The sequence below is a fragment of the Lytechinus pictus genome, chromosome 5, assembly GCF_037042905.1.
Source record: "Lytechinus pictus isolate F3 Inbred chromosome 5, Lp3.0, whole genome shotgun sequence".
Lineage (NCBI taxonomy): Eukaryota > Metazoa > Echinodermata > Echinoidea > Temnopleuroida > Toxopneustidae > Lytechinus > Lytechinus pictus.
In genome coordinates, this window is record NC_087249.1 from 8,067,854 (window position 1) to 8,086,955 (window position 19,102).

The 19,102-nt window shown below is 34.3% G+C and overlaps 1 protein-coding gene across 14 annotated transcripts in view; it reads right to left on the reverse strand.

Annotated features, from left to right (window-relative positions):
* The window catches only part of LOC129262480 (leucine-rich repeat-containing protein 49-like), a 53,769-nt gene that overhangs the window by 27,029 nt on the left and 7,638 nt on the right, over nucleotides 1–19,102 (reverse strand). For 3 of the 14 annotated variants that reach the window (XR_010293609.1, XM_064099746.1, XM_064099743.1), the window contains exons 2-5: nucleotides 19,007–19,096; nucleotides 5,438–5,603; nucleotides 3,671–3,925; nucleotides 203–232 (exon numbers count right to left, since the gene is read on the reverse strand). Coding sequence is in view for 13 of the 14 variants with exons in the window: in XM_064099746.1 (XP_063955816.1) it covers nucleotides 203–232; nucleotides 3,671–3,925; nucleotides 5,438–5,603; nucleotides 19,007–19,096 (541 nt within the window). In the remaining variant the exon portion in view is untranslated. Of the gene's footprint in view, nucleotides 1–202; nucleotides 233–2,357; nucleotides 2,379–3,670; nucleotides 3,926–5,437; nucleotides 5,604–10,223; nucleotides 10,344–11,258; nucleotides 11,407–19,006; nucleotides 19,097–19,102 lie in introns of those variants that run through there. The other 11 variants (XM_064099739.1, XM_064099733.1, XM_064099740.1 and 8 more) reach the window with 9 other exon arrangements.

Sequence of the window (19,102 nt, forward strand, 5' to 3'; positions counted from 1 at the left end):
TTTCAAAAACTTAACCTCAGGTTAAGATTTGGTGTTGACGCCGCCGTCGCCGTCGCCGCCGCCGCCGCCGTCGCCGTCGCCGTCGGAAAAGCGGCGCCTATAGTCTCACTCTGCTATGCAGGTGAGACAAAAAACACATGACATGATTATTTGTTACATTTACACATCGTGCTACAATGTATGCAGAATATAAATACTCTACCTGATGGTTCATGTTCGTCTGGACTCTCGTCTGAAGCAATTACCAAATGAAAGCAACAACAAAAGAAAGGGATGTGCAACAAACAAACACAAAATGAAAGTGTGAGCAAATAGTTTTTAACAAGGGTACCCAAAACCAAGATCGGAGACACCCCTAGTGGTGTGAGCCATAGGAAAAAAACCCAAGAGCTAGGAATTCCTTAAAGAGTACCTCATTAATATTCCCAAGGCTTCCCCAAAGAAATTAAAAATTATTGCATAAAACAGATACCTCAATATATCCAGCTACATTGAAACAAATTTTTTTGTAGCCAAAACATCAACATTTTATATCTCAGAAATATTAGTGTCCCTGCAAATAAAGCTTCAAAGTCATCATTTGTAATAGGGAAGAACTAAGTATTTGTTCTGACACAAAGAAATGCTGTTCACATAGTAGGCAATTACCATTGAAATTTGCAGTGCTACATGTATGTTCAAATTATAAATAGTTCACATTTCTCGTTTTCTCTTTATTATATTTGGTACAATTGTGTGAATTTTTGCAATAAAGTGACCAATGGAAATATTAATGTGTGGGTATCGATGACTAAATTATATTAAAAATCTGTTAAAATCTGTTTCAAACTGTCTTTAATGACAAAAATATTGATGGTATAATCTTTATGAAAAATTCAATAAGCACTCATCTATCGGTCAATCAGAATAAAGAAAACTGCCAATACATATAGTAGGTAAATAAAAAAATGCAGATGGCTGTAAAATACTTAAAATATTTTTAAAAACGACCATGTTACACAAGTAACACTGCATATGAACATACCTTCTGTGTATCATACAATTAATCAAATTCGAAGTTTTGAAGCCGAATAGTCACATTAACAAAATGCATGTTTTATGTACATTGTACATTCCAAGGTAATGCCGATACTCATAGATTAATAAGAATTTTGACAATGACACAAAACGCAGCAAACTTGTTCAAATCCCAACATTAACCCCACTTTAATATGTCACAGACAACTTACAGCGATCTCTAATTTGAAGCAAGTCCATAACTGGAACAAGTACACGTAAACTCTCTATAATTAAATAGAACAAGTAGGCTTTTCATATAAATCATGTAAGGATCCTATGAATGAGATGTTTATAAAGCAATCTGATTTAATAAAAATATTGTAGGATTTGTTTAGCACATGTATCCACCTTTTCAGGTGCTCAAAGCGCTCATATGTTACCCCAGCTAAGCTACAGGTAGTCTAGGGACTCCGTTCCTCACAGCTTTTTGAGGAATGACTTCCTGCCGGTAACCATTTACCTCACCTGGGTTGAGTGCAGCAAAATGTGGGTAAATTTCTTGCTGAAGGAAAATACGCCATGGCTGGGAATCGAACCCACATCCCTGAGATTGAAAGATGAGAGTTATAACCACTAGACCGCGACGCCCCCACATTTATGGGGGGGGGGAACTGTGTGAAATGACATATACCTACACAATTATCTTTAAATAGTTCATGTTAGTAACCTATGCACACTTCAATCATAATCTTTCAGTATGGCTTTGCGCATGTTCTATATTTACATGTAATTGTACAAACTATCATTCAATCTAAAGCAAATGCATTCATCCATTTACTGTACTACACTATTTTGTGGCAAAACGTTGTGGCAAAATCAATTAGATGTAGACTCTACTTCCTAATTAAAGCAAGCTACTGCTATGCATTTTTTTACAAATCAAAGCAAACTGCATCCTAAATTATATACTACTTGAAAAGACAATACTACTAAGAAAGGAAATACACTGTATATGAGATCAGAAATTGAGAGAAAGCTAATTTCTTTTCTCTAAATTTAACCTTTTTAGTTCAAACAGGCTGTAAATATGCTCCTTTTTCCAATTGTAGTTCACAAAAAGAGAGAGCTTTAGGAAAAAAATCGGTTAGAATTTCATCACTTGACCCTCGGGAAGGATTATGTTAAAAATGTTATGGATTATTACTTTGGATTTTAATGGCTAGCGTAAGTTTGACAGGAGCTTAGAGCAACCAAAGGCATTTATTTGCTTCTATATTAGTTGAAAGTTTTATTTTGAAAGGATAGGAAATCAATCATTTCAAAAGAACATTGACCTTAATGTAAGCTGGTGTACTTACTTATGGAATAGTATGTGTGCTCTTTATGAATAAAAAAAAATTCAAACAAATCAGTAATCTTATCATACATGTAATGATATGTACTTAAGATTATTCTGTGCTTTCATAACGCAAGCAAAGTTAGCAAAATCATATTCAAGTACTGGCATAAGGCAAAGCTACAGTAAGTGTGTGCAAAAATGGTTCATACAGTATGTTCTCCATTATTCTTAATAACCATTTTCATGTTTTGTTTTTTGCTTAAGCCTTTTTACAGCATATGATTTTGAAATATAATTACAATGTACCCCCAAACTAGCCCATTCATCATAGCGTGCATTTATTGTGGCTAGTGACTGGTTAAAATTGAATTTAGATTTAAACCTAAAAGATTGAAGCAAAAAGCTTAAAGATCTTATTTAAAATCATTTGAGATTTGAAAATAAATCTTTAGGATTAAAATCAAATAAAATCCAATAGGTCACTACCCATAACCAGCCTGGATTCAATTCAAATCCCTTTTCTTTCAAATGTAGCAAATTTTACAAGAAGGCTTTACATTCTGTAGAGAATTTGTACGACAGATATATTGCATACTACTACATGTACATAATATTCTGTGGCATACAAGTGATTATGACTCTATATAAACAATTAATTTTTGTTGACAAATTTGCTTACCTTTATTACATCCTAGTGAAAAGTGTAGGTCATAAAAATACATTCAAAAGTAAAAATGCATTCTTTTTTAACCAAATAAATATTTTGCTTAACAATCAAGATTTTGCCATATTTAATTAATCATTCAAAATCTATATGAACACCCCTATGTGCATTAACATCCCATCATGTGAGTAAGATATAGACATTTGTATGTAGTGATTAAATATGTGTGTGTGATATTTCAGCATTCCAATGTAAGTGCTTCGGGTATGTGTTGCCAAGTGCAACAGAAATCCATTTTGGGAGGTGAAATACATGCATGTGTGCACATGTCCTTTAAGTGAGTAAAAGAAAAAAAAACCCAAATAAATAAACACCCTTATATACTGAATGAGTGGATCAAATGTTAGGACCATGTCTTATGAAACATTATGATTGTCAAGGAGTCCTCACTGAGTCCAAATTACATCAAGTAGGCCTATTTATCACTCTCGACACTCAGATGCAGGTCAGTGATTGTTATGAACTATGGATCAACTGCAATCAATCACTACTTTCAATAAGACAGGGCCCAGCTTATTGAAAAAGGAAGTGCTAGATGATTGCTCCATTAAAAAAAAGTGAATAAAGTGCTTATACTACACGTATATAACCATGAATCCCATAATTACCTGGGATGTACGATGAGGGCTTGACCTGACGGGACTGGACCGACCCCGCGCTCTGGATCTGCCGAGTGGCTCCGTGGGTGTGAGGGGGGTGCGAGTGAGAGTGGGATCCTGGATGAGTGTACACAGAGGGCATCTCTTCCCTGGGCGGGGTGGGCTTCTGGTAGTTGTTGGGGTCTAGGTCCGTCAGCTGGGTGGCGAAGGCCGTGGCAGGGTGGTGAACCTGCCTGTGTCTGGGGGTGCGGGATTCTGTGTGACCTGGTGGGTGAGGAGTGGGGGGGGGGTGATGAGGATTGTGGTCATACAAACATGCTGTTTAATATATCACATAGACGACACAAAAACCGGAAAATCAAAGTTTCTAAAATGAGGATCTTGGGCCCATTGCAGGGAAAAAATAACATTGTGGATCGGGACAATTTTGTCCCCCAAATGCTCTGAATAAGCCTGGAAAATAAAAAAAAAAGCCAGAAAAATCCCCATTCACTTAATAGAGCTAATGCAGTGTAGCAGGTTGTAAAAAGTAGCCCCCAAAAATGATAAATAAATTTTATGCCTAGTCCATTGCATTGCAAAAAGTATTTAATAACCGTTATAACCCCCTCCTCATAGCAACTTTGCGTATTAAATTTGACAATTGAAATTGTGCCAATCATGGATTACATTGATAACAATCTAACGATAAATGATTTTTTTTTATATAAGGTCTTTAATGTCCTTGGTCCAAGCTTATTCATTCTTTTATGTTCAAACCTGATAATTGTTTCATAAAGCTGTTCACACATTACAACTTACTTATTACCAATGAATATAAAAGTTCAAAGGCCTTTAGAGTTTAAAATCAAAACCACAATTTTCACCAGGGTAAAATTTCAAAGAGGAAATGAAGATGAAATTTTAGGATGTCAAATTACATTTTACATCACTTTTGATTTATTCACGAGCCTAAATTCCTTCACACAAAGTCTGAGTGTCTTTCAAGCAGCCTTCTAATAGACAAGATATGTGCTTTGCATATTTATGTAGTCTACCCCCACTCACCTTCTCCCACTCTCTTGCAGAGAAAATGTTTTGAAGATTTATTGAGCTAGACATGCAATTTCTATAAATACTACAAATTCCAATGATTTATGGCGCTAACAACATATACAAAGTGACCGTACAGGTGTATATATACTTGTACACATAAAAGCTCATTTTATTTAAAACAAAAACACAAATGGTATTACCCCAATCCCCCCCCCAAAAAAAAAAAAAAAATCATAATGATGTGTCAAATAATACAAGGAAATGGATGTACATTTGTAAGACTGGAAAATTTCCAATTTCATGTCAAATGCATATATATCTAAGCAAACCAGTGGAAAAATATTTCTGAATAGGAGCTATTACCTTTTGTACATGTACATGTATGTTAATACAGAATTACGATTAACTAAAATACAGAAACAATTTATAGGGACTCTCTGGCAACTTACATTTACAATGCCTATTTTTTGTTATTCTTTTTCATTTTGTGGGTGAATCTCCTTTGCCCCCTTGTTTTGGTTTGTGAGAGAAAGCAATGAAGAATTAGATTTCCAAGTTGGCAACAAAGCTTTGAAGTTCTGATCTGCTTCATAAACACATTTTAAAGTAGATATATTTTAGAAAAATTACGTCAAATTAACAGTAAATTATGTAATTGTGTGTAAACCAATCTTTTTTTTCAATAATATTGTTGCCAATTTGTAAATGTGTAGATATGATTTCTGTGTTACTATGACAAACCTCCATAGGAAGCTGACAGTGAATGGTCTTGCTGCTGAGGTTCAGCAGATACAGGCTGGCTGAATCGTCTGCTGCTATGTAAGGCATGCTGACTGGCTGGATAGTCCTGCTGGAAAGCCGACCGGTAGCCCTGGCCTTGGTCTCGACCCATCCGGAATTCCGAGTTCTATGAGAATAAGAAAACAACCTCTAGAATTAGGTGTTGATAAGAGTGCTGCATACATGCACATGTATGTTCCGTCAAGATCTCATATCAGTGCATAAGTGTCATTTATCTTTGCAACACTTCTCTTTCTTAGAATTTCCACTTTACCGGCACTGAATTGAATTTGAAAGGGGGAGGGGTAATATGATAATCATTTCGATTAATGGTCACTATCATACAATATCAAACAGATTGTTTTTTATCTAGATTCTCTAGTACCAATAGGGAAAACTAGTCATTATAATATCATTTCAAATAAGTGGTATAGACCTTCACTTAATCTGATTTATACTAATAGCATTAAGTAATCCTGGATCTGGGTGAAAAGAAAGAGAAACACAGAAATAATATGAAACCAAAAAAAAATATTTAAAAAATGCAAACATAACACAAGACTTTATTCAATGACAATTTCATGATTCAAATCATATTGACATAGTATGAAATTAGACATTATTGATCTATGGACTTCAGTGTATGGGTGCATACACACATGTACATGAATGTGCTGCTATCAAACACAGACAGCACATTTGCCAAAATTAATGTAGCGTATTAAAAGAAATGAACATATATCAATGGCAGATAAAGAACTATCAGGGGCCGTAACACAAAGCTTAGCAATGATCGTAGAACATTTTTCTACGATTGACTGCATTGACTACAATGCACAATCCAGGGTTGTAATAAAAAACGTTTTTTATTAAAAAAAAACAAATAAAACGCTTTTTAATGTTTTAAAACGTTTTAAATCGTTTTAAAACGTTTTTTTCCCAACGAACGATGTAATTTTCTGTAAATCAATTAAATTGTACATTTAATACAGTATGATTTAAGCTCTTGATGTTTTAAATACATTTTTGGAGTATTAGTAAGAGATGACTACAATTTTTTTTACTGAATTTCCAACAGAAAAGAATTTTCCCCCAAATAACAAAATCAAGGAAATTGAATGCCGAAAAAGTAAGTTGACATTTCATAAGTTTATTCCTCATACATATGATGTAGTCTCAGGGTTTTTTTAGTCTTGTCAATCTAGGGGGTGAGAAGAATTTGCACAATGTAAGAAAATGACATAATCTATAGACTATAGGCTTTCAATGCTTAATTTCATTTACTCAATATGCTTTATTTCATTTGAATCAATTATACAAATTTTAAGTAATAATAATGATAAAAGTCCGCTTTTATATCGCGCTTAATACATTGGAACGACATGTCTAAGCGCTTTAAAGATTTATTATTACCACAATCATCGGATTCAATCAGTCATTCCCGCACACAATGTATGCACATCCTCCACTCCCTGGGTAGTATTCAAGTCAGTCGCCAGTGAGGCGCACACAGTACTGGACAAGCTACAATGACTTTTACATTCTACCGGGTACCCATAAGTGCATGAAATACAAAATTGGGTTTAAATCTATAAATATTAGGCCCTTGAACTGCTTATTTCTTTAATTGAGGAATTCTGATCAAATTGTTTTTTTAATGTTTGTTTTAACTGTTTTTTTTACATATTTCTTATCTACAGTTTTGCGGTTACTTTTGTGTTTTTTTAATCGGTTTTTTAATGGAAATTATTGGCAATAATTTTCCAATCATTAACAAAAAGTACAAATATTGATACAGATAAAAATGTTGGCGAAAAATTTGCATTGGCTTTATACATGAAATCACGATATTGAGCAATTCTGGTCTGTCATATGCACTTGTAATATCATTGAGCTGTTAATGTGTTGATAGCTCCATGGTAATATCATAACCACATATCCATGCATGTATCAAAAAAATAGTCTTGAACAATATGGCATGGCCCTGTTGTGCTTATGGATTTATCATAGAAATTTTTAAGGGGGCCATTACGGTCCCCTGGGAGTGTTAGGGTTAAAGGTCAAGTCCACCCCAGAAAAATGTTTGATTTGAATCAGTAGAAAAAATTCAAACAAGCATAATGCTGAAAATTTCATCAAAATCGGATGTAAAATAAGAAAGTTATAACATTTTAAAATTTCGCTTATTTTCACAAAACATTTATTACAACTCAGTGATGTGCAAATGAGAGAGTTGATAATGCCCCTCACTATTTTTTTCTTTAATTGTTTGAACAATACAATATTTCAATTTTTACAGATTTGATAATAATGACCAACTTGACTGAACCAAAAAATGTTAAAACAATGGTAGTTCCACACATGTTCAGGGAGGAAAAAAAGGTTTGCTAGCTGATTATCTTATACTGAATTAAATTACTTTTCTTCATCTTTACGAAGCGCAAAGTTTCACCTAATTTCGTGTGTACCTCAAGGTTACAATGTCAGTTATACAGGTCTATTTGCAAAATATTATTATGTTTGTGCAACACTTCCATTTCATTCAAGTACTACTATTACATATTTGAGCTCATTTTAAATAGTGTTTCTTTCCCTGTCTAAAAGTGAGCACAACACTCAGATGTTTGTTAAAATGAGAATATTCTTAAATATGGATTGATGTGCACAATTGAACAGGAGGAAAGGAACATGACAAAGCAATGGAGAAAGGGAGAATAAGGGGGGAAAGAGAGAGGAGAAAAAGAGTGGTGTTTAGAAAGAGATTAAGTTAGAAGAAAATAATAAACCAATTAAGAAATAAAAGTATAAAAAATAAATTCACGTAAAATCACATCCATGCATATTTATAACACACAAGTCTATGAGGTGTTTTAAAACGCGTTTTTTTTGTAAAAAAAACGGGTGTTTTAAAACGCGTTTTAAAACATGTTTTAAAACACACCGTTTAAAACGCGCCAACCCTGGCACAATCAATCGTGAAAATCAAGCGTACAATCAATCGTGAAAATCAAGCGAACTATCAATTGCTAACCTTTGTGTTACGGGACCCAGATCTTAAAAGTGATATCTCTTACGCTATAGTGCATGAATTACTTTAAAAACAAGTGTATAATGATGAAGGCATGAGGTGTGATAAAAATTATCCATACACATGTACATGTTTTACTATGCAAGGTAGTAGACAGTCCACCTTGGCAAAAAGTGGATTTGAATAACAAGAGAAAATTCTTACAAGCATAACACTGAAAATTTCATCAACATCAGATGTAAAAAAAGAGAGTTTCAACATTCCAAAGTTTTGCTTAATTTCACAAAACAGTAATATACACATCCTTGTCGGTATGTAAATGAAAGGACTGATGACATCAAACACTAATTCTTTTATTCCACACTAGAAATATGAAATATTTTAATTTTCTCTACATTACCATGTGAAACAAAGTTTTATTCCTCACTGAACATGTGGAATTGCCATTTTTTGAAACAGTTTGTTTTTCAGTTTAATAAGTTGGTCATTATTGTCAAATCTGTAAAAATTGAAATATTGTACAATTCAAACAAAAGAAATAGTGAGTGAGGGTCATAATCAACTCTCTCATTTGCATATCAATAATTTGTGCAAATATAACTGTTTTGTGTAAAATGAATGTCATAACTTTCTTATTTTACATCCGATTTTGAATGATATACGTGTCTGATTTTTCTCTGTTGATTCAAATCAACAATATTCTGGAGTGGACTTGATTTTTATAAAGTGGGATGTGCTGATGAAATGAGTTTGATGAAGGTGTGCTACCACATGATTAAAATATTATTTTCCATTAATTATTGAACTATGAGATAATTATTCCTCTTCATCTCTTCTTCTTCTTCCCCCCCCCCTTCTGCTCCATGTTCTCCTTATGAATATACTTTGTTTCATCATCAGCAGCAGCAGCATCTCAGTGCAGTCATTTTTCTATTTCTAATATTTTATATGATTTTCTTCCCTTTAATCTTTTTTTCTATCATTCTCTCCTCCTCCTCCAGTTATTTGGAATACCACAAAGAAAAGGGGGAATAGAAAATACACAGGAAATCTGAATATTCATAGAGAAAGTTGATTTACACGAATACTACCAATACCATGATACAAAAAGTGCATAGATCTTTTTTTATGAGTGTTGTATAAACTACAAACTATGAAGTGCCCAGTTTCTGTGGTGCTTGCTATATCATTCTTCCTCCCCCTCCTCCTCCTCCTACCCCCTCCCCCCACCCCATCCTCCTTCCCCCTCCTCCTTCCCCCTCCCCCCACCCCATCCTCCTTCCCCCTCCTCCTTCCCCCTCCCCACCCCCTCCTCCTTCCCCCTCCCCTCCTCCTCCCTCTTCTTCTTTTCTTCTCCTCCTTCTCCTTCTTCTCCTTCTCCTCCTCCTCTTTTTCTCCTTCTTCTTCTCTCCTCATTCATCACATCATACTTTTTCTACTTCTATACTATAATTTTCTTCGCTCTTTATCCATCTATATCTCCTCTCTCCCCCTCCCCTTTCAAACGTCACAAAAAACGTTCTTGAGAAAAAAAACCATTGAAACATTCAATTACTGTATGCAGCCAGTTGACCACCATCACCATGAGACAAGTGCATCTGTTTTGATGAGTGCTGTATGAGTAAAAACTACATGCATGAAGTGCTCTTCTGCTGTGCCTGCTAAATGATTCAAGTACAAAAAAGTGCCTATGATGGGGAAAAATGTAAAAGAAAGTACATTATCGAGATCTGTTACTATGGTATCGTCCTGCGTGTAGCCTTTGGTCTGCATCGCCAGGGAGTAAGGTGCTGTAGGCACGGTGGGGATCTTCTGTATCGTCAGCCGGAAATCTGTCTGCTGAGACAAAGGGAATGCATTAGATTCGATAGGAGATGATACATAAGGCACAACAGTTCTTTATGTTAAAAAATAAAAGATGGTGGATTCAAATGAATAACATCAGATGGAAGATTATTCAATCATAAAAGTAGAAAACTAACCAGGAAATATTGAAAAGAACTTCAAAATTTGGTTAATTCACATTCAAAATTCATTCTTCTACTTTTGCCACATACATGTAGTATTAAAAGAATGAATTTCTCTCTCAGCGTGATAATAAAAGCAACTGCTCTTGTCTCCTCTCTCTTTCTCTGTCTGTCTGTCTGTCTGTCTCTCTCTCTCTCTCTCTCTCATATCAGCATCTGTATCCTTTTAATATATATCAACAGAAAACCGAAACATAATGGCAAATTATTTCTAAAGATGATAAAATCATATTGAAAAAAAAAAAAACGAGTTACATGTATGAATGAAGATATATTTTTTGTATGAATGCAGACTTTGATTTTATATACCCTGCAGGAAAAATCTGTTTATAAAAAAAAATGAAATATACATATTACAATCTTTTTATCAGTTCATAGCAAATGGAAAAGACATTCTTAGCATTTCTCACTGACTATTGATTTTGAAAGAATGTAGTTTAACATTCATAATTTCTTATCCTTTGTTCAGTATCTTTCAAATTTTCACAATCCATCTTCCATTACGGTACTTTTCTGCCTGGCACAAAAACCAAAAAAAAAATTTTGCCAAATTGGGATTTGCATATATTTAGCTATAACATTCATAACTTTCTTATTCTTTGTTCAGTTTCTTTCAAACTTTCACAATCCCTTTCCATTACTTTCCTGCTTGGCACACAGGGTAAAAAAAAAGCATTACAGTAATCATTCGGGTGATCTCCATTTTGTCAATCTTTGACTTACTTACCACTGATATCACTGGCAGGGACAGGGCATCCCCTGATTTTCTCAGCTCATGAGTCTTCTTCATCATAATTGTTTTTATGTCCTACGAGTTCATATCATGATTGCACTTTGAATACATTGCTAATTCATATTTAATAGTCACGGTTGCAAACAGTAGACCTAATGCACATCTGATATGTATACAAGCCATGTACTTTGGTTGGTGCTGATATATGTATGACATTGTACGACAAGATGGTCTTTGGCCCAGCAAACGCTGCCAACTATCCCTCTTCATCGATGACTGTTTACAGACATGTGCATGCTCCACAAACATAAAACACTTGACTCTCTTTTGGCTTTATTAGGAATCATTATTCTCAGATTCATGAGTAAATAAGCATTTACGTGAAGCTCAAGTTATTCTTTGATAAGGTCAACCCATGGTGCATGTGGATATGATGAACATGTGGTGGTGACAATCCTCAAGTTTTCAAGTTCACTTCAACTTGCTCCTTTGGATGACCATGAAACTTTAATTCACCACTCCTTATCCATTCAGTATGTGAACTAGCTACAGTGAATCAATATCGCTAAAATTATATTACAAACAAAAGTAGAAGAAATATACGTGAAATTTCTTGAATAGAATCCTTGAGGCAGCTTTCTTACAGTGGGGTTTGCATTAAAAAAAACACATCAATAGCTCTACCAAGGTAGGTAGTTTGATATTTGATCAGGTTGTGATCTTTTGAGATCAAAAGTGCATGAAACGCTCTGCATGGTTCAAATATTTTTCATCCTTGACTTGTGCCAGGGCGGAGCATACTTGGGCCACATCACTTGATGAAAAACACACCCGGATACTCCGCTGAATTCCTCACATATCAAGTTTGCATTCAGAAGAGATTCCACCAAACATGAGAGGTCGGTTATTACTCTACTAGTATTCAGTCATAAATTACAAGGTGAGGGAGATTCCCAGAGTTCCTCAATATATTCTGCATCACTCAAATCATATGAAACTGTTAAAAATTCCAAGTCCACAGTTACTGAGCAATTCTTCCTGGGCATTCAAATATCTATAGCATCACAAGCATCTGATCTGAAATGTCCAACTCTTGTCAAATGCTGGATCAATATGTATAATCAAAACAATACATCAAAACATATGTTACAAACAATCTCACAAGATAGAAAATAATATCTCCATCCAAAAGTAAAGATCGCACGGACCAAAGACTGAATAAAAGAAATCAAAGATCACAGCGTGTCTCGCTCAATAAATTTCTGAAACTCTGAATCCTTTTATCTTGACTAATGACTGTCATCTGATCGATGATTAACCACAACAAGCCAAGATAACGCGCCGTCAATGAACATAGGATACAAGCAAATACAATATGAACACCAGCAGATGGCATGCTGGCCAAGACGAGAGTAGAGGCATATCAAGGGGTTGTCAGGGCAGGGGGGAAGGGGAGAAGAAGTAGGTCGAATTCAACTTGTGTTTTCAACTCCAGTCTACATGTAGTTCATACATGTAGTTTATTGTATTAAACCAAGCTATTGTGTCAAAGTATAAAAGAGATGCTTGAATGTCATTAATGGATCTTCCACAAAAATGGGCAACTCATAAAAGGGATTATAAACTGTTGTAGGATGAGTACTTTTACCAAAATTGGAAAACAAGGGAGAATTAGTTTGGGGGGGATTTTCTTCATAGATTTTTTGGGGGTGGGGGAGGTGGTAAAAAAGATGCCTGAATGTTATTTGTGGATCTTTCACAAAAAGGGAAATGTAGAGTAACTCATAAAAAGGGTCTTAAACAAGGGGAGGGGGAGGGGGAAGAGGAGGTTATAAAGTAAGGATGATCTTAATGGGGGGGGGGGGGAGGCTTTTCATATTTTCTAACGAGTATTTTGTTAGGGGTATGGTCGTAAAAAAGTTAAAAAGCCTGTCACAAAACTGAAAGAGAATAACCTAAAACACAAATAAACATAAATTGCACTCCAATTTTATGGAGGGTGGCAAAATCATTGGGTTTTGAGATCCAGGGGGCAAATCTTGACTACAGTGTATCATAGGGAAATTAATCGGAGATGACATATTGCAGTTACTGCAATAAAAATATCCATCCTTACCCACCTCTTCCCCATACCCCTTATCCCCCCCCCCTGTTTGATTAGTACATAAAAAAGGCCACACTCTTCATGCTAGCTCAAAAACAAACAGTACATTTCCTTAAATCTATACTGAGTCTCATTTACTCACTACCAGATTCTATTTAAATAGCCCAGGGTTATTTAAACAATCAGACATATTCTTCTCTCTTTTGACATACAAATGTTATGGGCCAGAGGTATCATTAATGTGTCAAACTTCAGCCTTGAAAAAGGAGCGGTTAGAGTGAAATAAAAAAGCCGCTCCTGAAATCAATACCTAAAGCGCAGCTACTTGAATTCTTGCCTAATCCCTGATCAATCTTTGTGACGAGTCGTTAGAATCTGACTTCAGCCAGGTCAATGGGTAATGAGAATGGACTCATCTAAACAAGGGTGCAGGCTCTATTGTGGAATTATTGATAATCGCAACATAATAGGGTGTAATAAAATAGATGGAACGGCTGTAAACTTGCATATTCAGCTGCCACTGCTGGTTCTCAAAGTGTCATCACATCCTAGCAACATCGATTGCGTACACTTCGATGTGTAATTGTTGGTCCTCAGAAGCAAAGATAGAACTACGGTATATTTTAGGGACATACAGTAGTGTGATACAGGGAATTAAAGGGCTGCTCCAGGCTGATAATATATAAATAGAGCAAAATTACCTGAGCAAAACACAGAAATAACAAGGTTACAGAATTTAGCAATATTTATCAAAGTTTTGCAATATTTTGTGAAAACAATTATATGCACTTTGTCATGAATATGCAATAGGTGGGCTGATGATCTTGTCCTCATTTTCATTTTTCTCAATGTTACTATATAAAATCATGATTATTGCATACTTTCATTCAGGTGTGAATGATAAGTTTCCCTTGTAACAAAATAAGTTGCAGCAATAAATCTTACACATTAAATCTGGGTTGTTTTTTTCATTCCTAGAGGTGAAAATTTGAATAAATATATTGAAATACAAAAGAATAAGGATGACATCATCAGCTTGCTCATTGAACACTTACACATGAAGACATGCATAGAACTGTTTCGCCAAAGTGCAAAACTTGAACAAAAAAAAGCAAAAAAATTGTCATACTGTCTTCAGATTTCGATGGAGGGCAAGTCCAAGAAAAGGTCACCCTAGAAGACAAAATTTAATCTCTATTTCAAGAAGTTATCTTTGGTGGGATAAGAAAGCCCAAATCTTGACAAAACAAAGGTTATGTTATTTAGTAATTCTCTTACAACTTTACCTGACAATATTTTATTGAATGATGTCCAGATCAGTAGGGTAAAATCAACTAAGTTCTTGGGACTTTTTATTGATGATAAAATGACCTGGAAAATTCATACAAACCACATTTGCTCAATATTATCTAGAAATACTTGTATAATGTATAAACTTAAATCAATGTTTCCACCCCATATTATGCAAATGTTATATTCTACTTTATTACTCCCGTATTTAAACTATGGCATTCTTGCCTGGGGAAATTCTAGTAAGCTTCAACTTGATAAAATATTGGTTATCCAAAAGAGAGCAATTCGTATAATTTCCAATGCCCATATTCGGGCTCATACAGGTCCTCTCTTTTTAGAAAACGGTGTTTTAAGAGTTTCTGATATTTTCTATCTGCAGTTGGGTTCTTTTATGTTTCAATTGAACAATAATGACTTGCCTCCGGCACTTAATTATATGTTCATAAAAAACAACCAGTTGCATGACTATCCAACACGCCAATCATTTTCATTTTATCTTCCAAAAACCAGAACAAAATTTGCCCACAATACTATTATTTATTCAGGTCCCAAATATTGGAATTCTCTCAATCTCGATATAAAAAGATCTGTTAGCTTAAACTGCATTTAAAAGAAAATTGAGAACGTCTCTTTTGAGACAATATTACTTCTCGTAGAACCCAACTGTACGCTTTAAATACACAATATATATTTATCCATTTGTACTCATTTGTGTATTACTTTTAGGACGGTCGGAGAGTGGATTGGGCACCTGGTAGTCAGGGAAGCTCTTTTATCAACCATATACCTCTTCTAAGTTTTGCTTCCTTTGATACTTTTTCTCACCTAGCAACTATCAAGATTTTTTCTTTTCCTCGTCTGCCAGGTGCTCCATCCCCTCACTATGTCAGTATGTTTGTCACTGTAAATAAATTGCATGTATTCATATTTACAGCTGCAGATACCCTTACAAAGGAGTAAGGACCCGTCTACTATTTTCTATTTCATTGGCATACGACCAATTCTGTCAAAATATTTCATGTCATCCTTAAACGTTGCAATCGTGAACAGCAATATAATAGACGGGTCTTCTTTCCTTCTTTTATGTTTTGCTTTGTCTTCCTTGTCTTGTCTAGTAACCTGTGTGTCCCTGTTCTTTGTAACGTTCTCTATTTTCGTCCTTGTCCAGTTCTGTAACTTTCTCCGAGCTCAGCTCTATTTTTTCTGTAACTATTTTTAGCTATCAATGATTACACATTAATTATTTGTTAAGGGCCTATCCACAACAAGCTTTTGCTTTACTTTAGGTCCATCCACTTTGAATCTGCATTTATATTGTAATTATGCATACTATTTCGGAATGAGTTATATGTTTTTGTATTTTGATTGATTTGTGGAAAATAAAATGAAATGAAAATGAAATGAAATGTTGAATTTTTTAATTTCATTGAGAATTTTATAAAATGCAAACTTATGCTAATTTCGGGCTCTTAAAATTGGTAAAATGGGTGTTAAGTATGGGACAAACATAAAAACTCATAGAAAATCAAAACAAATGGACCCCCAACATCTTGTTACTTTTTGGGGGAAAAAAGTGGTGTCACATACATTGTACCTCACATGTAATATACAAATTAGATTTTGTCAAAGGATGGAATGTCCCAACGTAACATTTTGAGAACATATTTTGAAGTTATTATAATTTCTCAGAATACAATACTTGCATTATTGCATCTCTAGGAAGTCCTAATTCATTGAGTATGAAAATTTTATACAACAAAAAGTTTCAAAATACTTTTTAATCAAAATGTTTAATCAAATGTTACGTGTGGGACAATTGTACACAATGTCAATGGGAAAATTTTTGTACAAAGTAAATGGAGAAAAACAAAGTTGAAGAGTGCTCTAAAAAGTGATTTATTTAGCTTTTCTTTAGTTTCTAAAGACTGATTTGTTATAAATACTGATAATTGAAGCGAAAAAATTGTGAAAATTGAAAAATATGAAAAAATAGAAAACAATAGAAATACATAAGAAATTCATGAAACCGTGAAAATTAAGAAATAAAATTGTTGAAAAGGCTTATTTCCTATTCAGTCATATCAAATATAACTCAATAAAACATTTTAAAAGAAAACAAGTGTAACGCCTCTGGCAGTCTCGCCTGCATTACGCGATTCAATATAGTGTCAGCAGTGCTGAGTTTGAAAACACATAATGAATAATTATTCACAAAAGAAAACATTCATATGATAATAAAATACTATGTCCATTGACCCAAAATTACCTTTGACCATGATCATGTGATCTAAGATGTGTGATTACCCTTATGTCTATGTTTCATGAACTAGATCCATAAACTTTCTAAGTTATGACGCCAATTCAACAAATACCCACAACATGACCAAAGTTATTTGACCCTAAATGATTTATCTGAGGGTTATTATTATAAAGAGGTCACTGTGGAGTGTAGAAAGGATATCTGTGAACTGGTGGGTGTTTTATAAAGCTGTTCGTAAGATAAGAGCGACTTTAAGAACGACTGGTGATCCTTTTTTTTGGGTAAATGGTAAAATAAATTAGCGATGGTTTAGCGCGTAAGAAAGGTTCACCAGTTGTTCTTTAAGTGGCTCTTAAATTACGAACAGCTTTATGAAACAGGCCCCTGGCTTTTAATACTTGATAAGTACATTTCAATTCAATATGGAAATGAAATGGTTAGTATTATTTGAAATGCCAATGTCAATGCCAATGCCCTGAGCCTGGTTTTATCTCTAAACCATTCCATTTGAAGCTCAAAACAATGCCATTATAACACAAGACTTTGATTTATAGTACCAAGCTTTAATAAGAATTTAAAAATGTATAAAGTGCTTTATATACAAATGTTTCAAAGTGCTAAAAAAAGAAAGGGATAGAGGTAAAAATATAAAATATCTTTAGGGAAATAACATAGTTTAGAATATGAAAGTGGAAAAATCATGGCAAGTTATTAGAATATACTGTAGAAATAATAAAAAATATACAAAGCATTGATATGTGAGTCAATTCAATTCAATCAATACTAATATAGGTTATAAACTACTAAAATACAATATAATTAACAGTGCAATTAACTGATCATTTCATACAATTACTATGGACGGGATGGATGGGATGGTCAAACGTATTAAGAGGTGGGTTTTCATATGAGTTTAGGGCAATATTTGTGAGATACGACTACATGTAGCTACATACGACATGTAAAATAACTAGTCATTTCAGCCATAAATAAATGTACATTTCAGTAAAAACATTTATCTTGTTCTTTAAACACAAAATGTTATACTTCCTACTTTATCTCTCAATATGCAGCATACATACATACACATGTTGTACAATGTATCTCCTAATGGCACAGTCAGATTTTGCCTAAGATGGACATATGGCGAGTCGAAATTTTTGTACCAGCTTCCGTATGTGGTTCGTATAGAAATCCGTAAAACGGTTGTTTTCGACTCACCGTGCTGAGGGGAAATGTGATTGCGGCATTACATGTAGCTCAAGGTATAGCATGAGAAAGTGTATTTGACGTGACATATTGAGTTCACAAAAAAGACAAGCAGGATTTTAAGAGATATTGGAGAATGTTTTTATTATTATTAAATATTATCATTATTATCATTTGTATCTATAAAACATGTAGAGAGTTGTAAACCTGTCCTTTTGAAATGGCATTACCAATTTGACACTGTAGAAAATGAATTTGAAACATTTCAAACTTTCATAATTTTCTTATTTTAATAGAACTTTTCAAAAGTGATTTACATCAGAGTGACCAGACATACCAGATTTCAAGGGACAGTCCCGTATTTCAGCAATTTGTCCCGTGTCCCGTACGAAGCTGCTCGGGACACCGTTTTGTCACGTATTTCACAATTTTGAAAACATTTATTTGAGAATTATTCAAACATTAGTTTTTCCTCACATGCATAGCAGAAAAAAGGGAAAAGGGATGAATATGATATGATTTTCTACATATTAGCATGTCAATATCTTTTACAAATTCAATATTTTTTATTCAAAAGGCCAAAATTGTTGCTCACTTGCTTGCTTCGCTCGCAGCTTTCATTCTCCATCAAGGATATGAAAGTGTGCTTGTCTGTTTAAAATTCAAATTCAAAAGTTTGTTGATATAACATCCTGACATTGAAGGATCATTTTCAAAACAACTAATAAAACATAAACATAACATAGAAACAACAATTATCAAATTTTCAACAACAACAACAACATGAGCATGAAACTAACAATATCACCCAATACATTAAAAATAATTTAATTATTGTGTTTGACAATATTTATCGAATCCTTTTTAAGAGCTTACATGTGGTGGCTGTGGGGCCTTTCCTGCGGGTCTCTCGTTGACGGGGGAAGCATTTGCCTGGAGGCTGAATTGCAAACCAAGGGAATTTACCTGTTT